General features: G+C 44.2%; 1 protein-coding gene across 1 annotated transcript; it reads right to left on the bottom strand.

The window, feature by feature from the left end:
• Window positions 1-352: 352 nt before the first annotated feature.
• Window positions 353-1406, bottom strand: LOC127777508 (uncharacterized). The gene is made up of 2 exons (XM_052304115.1): window positions 1260-1406; window positions 353-1035 (listed from the first exon to the last, which is right to left on the bottom strand). The coding sequence occupies exons 1-2, from the start codon at window positions 1357-1359 to the stop codon at window positions 626-628; spliced, it is 510 nt and encodes a 169-aa protein (XP_052160075.1). The 5' UTR covers window positions 1360-1406; the 3' UTR covers window positions 353-625.
• Between the last annotated feature and the right edge of the window lie 4207 nt (window positions 1407-5613).

Here is a 5613-nt window from a genome sequence, read left to right as displayed (position 1 = left end):
GTTCATGGTAGTTAGTATTCAATCAAACAATTGGTGCGGTAGCTTGTTGAAGTAGCTCGAGTATTGAGAGTGGAGTTGTTTCAACATTTCTTGAAGGCATAGATTCAATGACAAGTTATCTTGTTGAATGTCGATAATCGAAAAAGCTCTAATTTGTCGTGGGAGACCAGGTATATTTTTCCTTGTACTAGAGGTGTTCTCTAGTTTCCATTAGAGTTGAGGAGTTTCTAGGGTGCATTATTTTTTTCACCTCACTCTAGATCTAGTGGAGCTGGGGATAGAAAGGTAAATCCTTCCACTAGAAGGATTTACCCAAGAAATATGTTATACAATGGGTCTATGTCTTTCTGTATATAACCCAAGCAACGGCGATGTTCATGGTAATTATTTTATCTCACATGATCTGTCAATATATACTAGTGAAATAAAATGGGCCATTCATTAATATTTGATCATACAAGGTATAAGATGAAATTTGTTTAATTCACCACAACAAACATCTAGATAAAACCATATAAAATCGAGCTCATTTTTTAAATAATGACATGTTTTAATAGAAACATAAGAAAGAAATAAGTCTTATTTTCTTCTCATAAATAGTATTCTCTGTATGTAGTCTTGCTTCTTAGTGCCATCCGCCACCACCACCACCACCGTAGTATCCACCACCGGGATAGCCACCACCGCCATATCCTCCTCCAAAGCCTTTACCGTATCCACCACCACCGCCACCACCGTATCCTTTGTTGTATCCTCCGTATCCACCACCACCGTATCCTCCGTATCCACCATATCCACCATATCCTCCTCCTCCTCCTCCTCCTCCTCCTCCACCACCACCACCATATCCTCCACCATATCCACCTCCATAGCCGCCATATCCACCGCCATACCCACCACCATTTCCTCCACCATATCCAGATCCATAGCCGCCACCATAGCCTCCCCCATGTCCATATCCGTCAGCATGATGTGCTAGCTTCTCATCTTGAGGGCCATAAGCTACTTCTTGTTTCATGTTCTTCCCTTTAGCTTCTGCATATAAGAAAGTAGTGTTATTCATCTACTAACATGCTCTCTCTACATAAGTAGATCAATATATAATAGCAATCTATGTTTTCTTCCAAGTTGAATTAGTTTTTTAGGTTAAACTATGGATGCTACTTTTCAGGGAAACCAAATAATTAAGTACATAATGGTATATACAGATGTCTCTACTTCATTTTGATGCATACATGAGTCAGAGAAAAGATGCAAACCATTTGCTTCTGCGAGTTCTCTCGCAGCAGAGACGTCTTGTGCAACGAGTAGGAGTGAGGCTAAAACCACACCAAGCAGAAACAATGACTTGGAAGCCATTGCCAATATTGCTAGCTATGCTTGCTAAGCTTACTAACTATGAGATGATGAGCACTTGCTATTCATCTCCTCTCTACTTATATAGTGTCTCCATTTGCATTGCTTTGGATGGGACATGGTAGCTGAAATATCAAATGTCTAACAAATTCAGCTGATATGGTTGCACGGTTTCTAGCTAGAACAGAGCTTGTTATGTCTCGCTATCAGCTTAATTATCCATTTGTCTGAAAACCTTTAAGCAAAAAGCAATGCGTTTTTGTTTTTATGACTATTTTTCATTGAATTGATGCTGCAACAGTGCAAGTGATGTGATAAAGGTAGCAGAACTGAATAGAACACGCTAGATTTGATGCATAGTTTTAAACAGTTAGGTAAAAAAGGGAAACTCACTGATATTGGTCAGAAATAACCTTTGCAAAATTTTTTTTGTCAAAACATGCAAAAAAAATCTGATACATCATTTAATAAGACGTGAAAAAAATTTCAAAAGCTCAGTAGTATTCTACTACCAGTGGCACGCGATATATAATGACAATTTGATGAAAAGTCGATTGACTCTACTATAGAACACCATAAAAATTGTCCATTCATGAAAAAGCTAAGTGATATTACATGTGTTTCGTTTAAACCGAGTAGGAAATTAGTATTGATATGTGGGTAGATAAGGAGTATCAAAGAAATAAAACTTCTTTATTTGTGTCTTGAGCATAAGTAATTAAAACCGTAAGAAGTGAGAACTCAACTTATTTTAGGACAAATAATTTTGAGCTCTATGAATCAACATTTTGAAACGGAGGGAGTATCTTTAGAGACTTGATGTTACCAACCCTGTCAAGACCAGGCCGAAGAGCTCAAGACAGCGATGGCCCAACACTCGTATAATTGGGCCAGACTGGGTTGCGTAAGAGAGTGGCTAGCCTGTGTATATAAAGGCCTAGCCTTATGGGAATCGTTATCGAAAAACATTGTACTGAAACCTCTCTATAATTCAAATCCCATCCTCCTCCTCCTAATCCTCTGTTCTTTCTGTCCTGAACTCTTCTATTCTTCCTGTCTCCCTGTCTCGCTCTTGCTCACCAACTGTTCGACAGAAATCCCAGGAAGAGTTCATAACAAATTTGGTATCAGAGCAGTCGAATTTGGATTATCTAGAGAAGCCACGGTATCATTCGCAAGCGCAACTCAAGGCGAACGAGATGGAGCAGCAACTCGGCGAGCTGATGACTGCGATGACTTCCATTCAGAAGCAGAACGAGGCTATCAGGATTTCGGTGGGATCCATCGAGGAAATCAAGCCGATGGTCGTGGAGCTAGTGGGATGGAAGCCGACGGTTGAGAAGGCGGTGGCGGAATTGTGGGACGAGGTGGGCGACATCCGCGCTCAGCTCGAGAAGATGGTGAAGCAGCCTGCGTCGTCTCCAAATCAAGTCAAGTCGGAGTCCGTCAAGCCGGATCCCGTCAAGCCGGAGAAATGGCTCCACTACTTCCGACGCCGCCTGGGGCAAAGCGGCTGCCGGAGAGGACGGTGGAGGACCGACCTTCCACGTTGGCATTCGGCGAAGGAGCGCCTGGGCAATTTTGCCACCACGAGGCTTCGAATCACCGGGGGAAGGCTGTGTGGGGAAACAACTCCCCACGAACTCCCCCGGTCAAGGGTGCGTATAACTCTACTTCCCCTTTCCATTCAGTTCCTGAGTCGAGTGGGGGATGCCGTGGGTTCAGTTTTGGGGGTCAAATTTCTGCATCTAGAGTAGAGTGCCCAGAGTTTGCAGGGGAAAATCCTAAGGCCTGGAAACTGAAGTGTGAGACTTATTTTGGGTTGTGTGGAACTCCCTCTGATCACTGGATTGGTGTGGCGATACTCCAGTTTTCGGGTACTGCATTGACTTGGTTGCAGTCGACCCGAGCTCATGAAGTTAGTGGGAGTTGGGAGGAATTCGCTGCCTGGGTGTGTGGGAAATTTGGTAGAGAGGAGTTCCAAAGTTTGATTCAACAGTTCAATAGGTTAAGGCAAACTGGAACTGTGTGGGCATATGCAGAAAAGTTCAACGAGTTGATGCATGGGTTACATGTGCATCATCCCTCGTGGAATTCGGTTTTCTTTGTTACTCAATTCATGGATGGGTTGAAGGCGGAAGTGAGATCTGCTGTTGTTTTACATTGCCTAACCGATTTGGATACTGCCGTGGAATTAGCTTGTTTGTAGGAGGAAGTACCGGAACAGAATCGCAAGGAGGGGCATCGCTTTGAGCCAACCGGGGGAGCCCGAGGACCCTTGCGCACTGGTGCTGGACCTTTTGTGCCGAAGGGAGATGATAAGCTAACTACTGAAGTTTCTGCTGCTGATAAAGTTGCAGCTCTCAGGGCTTTCTGTCGAGCAAAGGGGCTTTGTCACACTTGCGGGGAAAAGTGGAGTCGTGATCATCGTTGTGGCCCTACTGTGCAGCTGCATGTGATTGAAGAAGTGCTGCAGCTATTTTCTGATGAGGTTCCTGAGGAAGTGGAATCATCTACTAGCCCCCCTGCTGAATCAGATGATGGAGAGTTATTGGCCATTTCTCGAGAAGCTGTACTTGGTATTGAGTCTTCTCGTACGGTGCGTTTGCAAGGATTGATCCAATGACATGAGGTCTTGATGTTGGTTGATTCAGGAAGCTCTCACAGCTTTATCAGTGAGAAGTTAGCTAATAAACTGCAGGGTGTGCGCAGCTCGCTGACTCCTCTGAAGGTGAAAATCGCGGATGGGGGTGTCTTGCAATGTTGTCAGGAGTTCCCTAATTGTCATTGGTGGGTACAAGGGGACTCCTTCAGCACTAATCTTAAGGTGTTACCGTTGGGCTGTTATGAGGTCATTCTGGGCATGGATTGGTTAGAGAAACACAGTCCAATGCAAATTGATTGGAAGCTTAAGACCATACAATTTGTGTTGGACAGCAGGCAGGTTCTGTTACAAGGTGTGGTGCCGGATGTTAGCTGTTGCCCGGTTATTTCAACTGATCAACTTAAGGGTCTCTTCCATCATAATGCAGTCTTACACACAGTTGAACTTTGTACCAGTGAAGCTGTTGCAGTCAGTTCTATTCTGCCAAGTGAAGTGGAGGGATTGCTTTAGGAATTTGCCAAGGTTTTTGATGAACCCTCTGGTTTGCCACCACCAAGAGCTTTTGACCACTCTATTCCCTTGCTGCCTGGAGCCCAACCAATAAATTTGAGACCGTACCATTACAGTCCGGCACAAAAGGATGAGATTGAACGACAAGTTGCTGACATGCTCAAACAAGGAGTGATACAACGCAGTGCCAGTCCTTTCTCCTCTCCCGTGTTGCTTGTGCAGAAGAAGGACGGTACTTGGCGATTTTGCATTGATTATAGACATCTCAATGCTACCACTGTTAAGAATCGGTACCCTCTGCCCATTATAGATGAGTTACTTGATGAGTTGGCAGGAGCTTGTTGGTTTACGAGTTTGGACTTGCGAGCCGGTTACCACCAAATTCGTATGAAGCTAGAAGACGAACATAAAACCGCTTTCAAGACACATCATGGCCATTACGAGTTCTGGGTTATGTCTTACGGATTGACCGGCGCACCAGCAACGTTTCAAGGTATAATGAATACAATCTTTGAGCCATTCTTGCGTAAAGGTGTGTTAGTCTTCATTGATGACATTTTGATTTACACTCGGACTTTGGAGGAACATGTGCGCTTGTTAAGGGCTGTATTTGATATTCTCTCTGCCAATCAGTTGCAAGTCAAGATATCAAAGTGTGTGTTTGCTCAGTTATCTCTCACTTATTTGGGACATGTCATCAGTGCTGAAGGGGTGTCAACCGATGCTAAGAACATTCAGGCAGTTCTGCAGTGGCCGGTGCCTTCTAATGTCAAGGAGGTCAGAGGATTTCTTGGGTTAGCGGGGTATTACCGCAAATTTGTTCGCCATTTTGGGATTCTGAGTCGCCCCCTGACTAATTTGCTCAAGAAGAATGTTGTTTTCCATTGGACTGCTGAAACTCAAGCTTCTTTTGATGCTCTAAAGACTGCCTTGACTTGAGCTCCAGTTCTCGCATTGCCGGATTTCTCAAAGACATTTGAAATTGAGACAGATGCTTCAGCTGTGGGTGTTGGTGCTGTACTTATGCAGGAGGGACATCCTTTGGCATTTTTAAGCAAAGCGCTTGGTCCTCGCAATCGTGGCTTGTCGACTTATGAGAAGGAATGCTTGGCGATTCTCCTAGCAATTGATCATTGGCGCTC

This window comes from Oryza glaberrima, chromosome 6 (genome assembly GCF_000147395.1).
Source record: "Oryza glaberrima chromosome 6, OglaRS2, whole genome shotgun sequence".
NCBI classification, from domain to species: Eukaryota; Viridiplantae; Streptophyta; class Magnoliopsida; order Poales; family Poaceae; genus Oryza; species Oryza glaberrima.
Note: the sequence above shows the minus strand (reverse complement) of the source record. Positions and strands in the feature narration are given on the sequence as shown.

Excerpts from the sequence above, each read along its gene's own strand:
- LOC127777508 (XM_052304115.1), bottom strand. The coding sequence starts at position 1,359 with ATGGCTTCCAAGTCATTGTTTCTGCTTGGTGTGGTTTTAGCCTCACTC. Across the intron at positions 1,036-1,259 it reads AGAACTCGCAGAAGCAAATG|AAGCTAAAGGGAAGAACATG; the intron begins GTTTGCATCTTT and ends TCTTATATGCAG.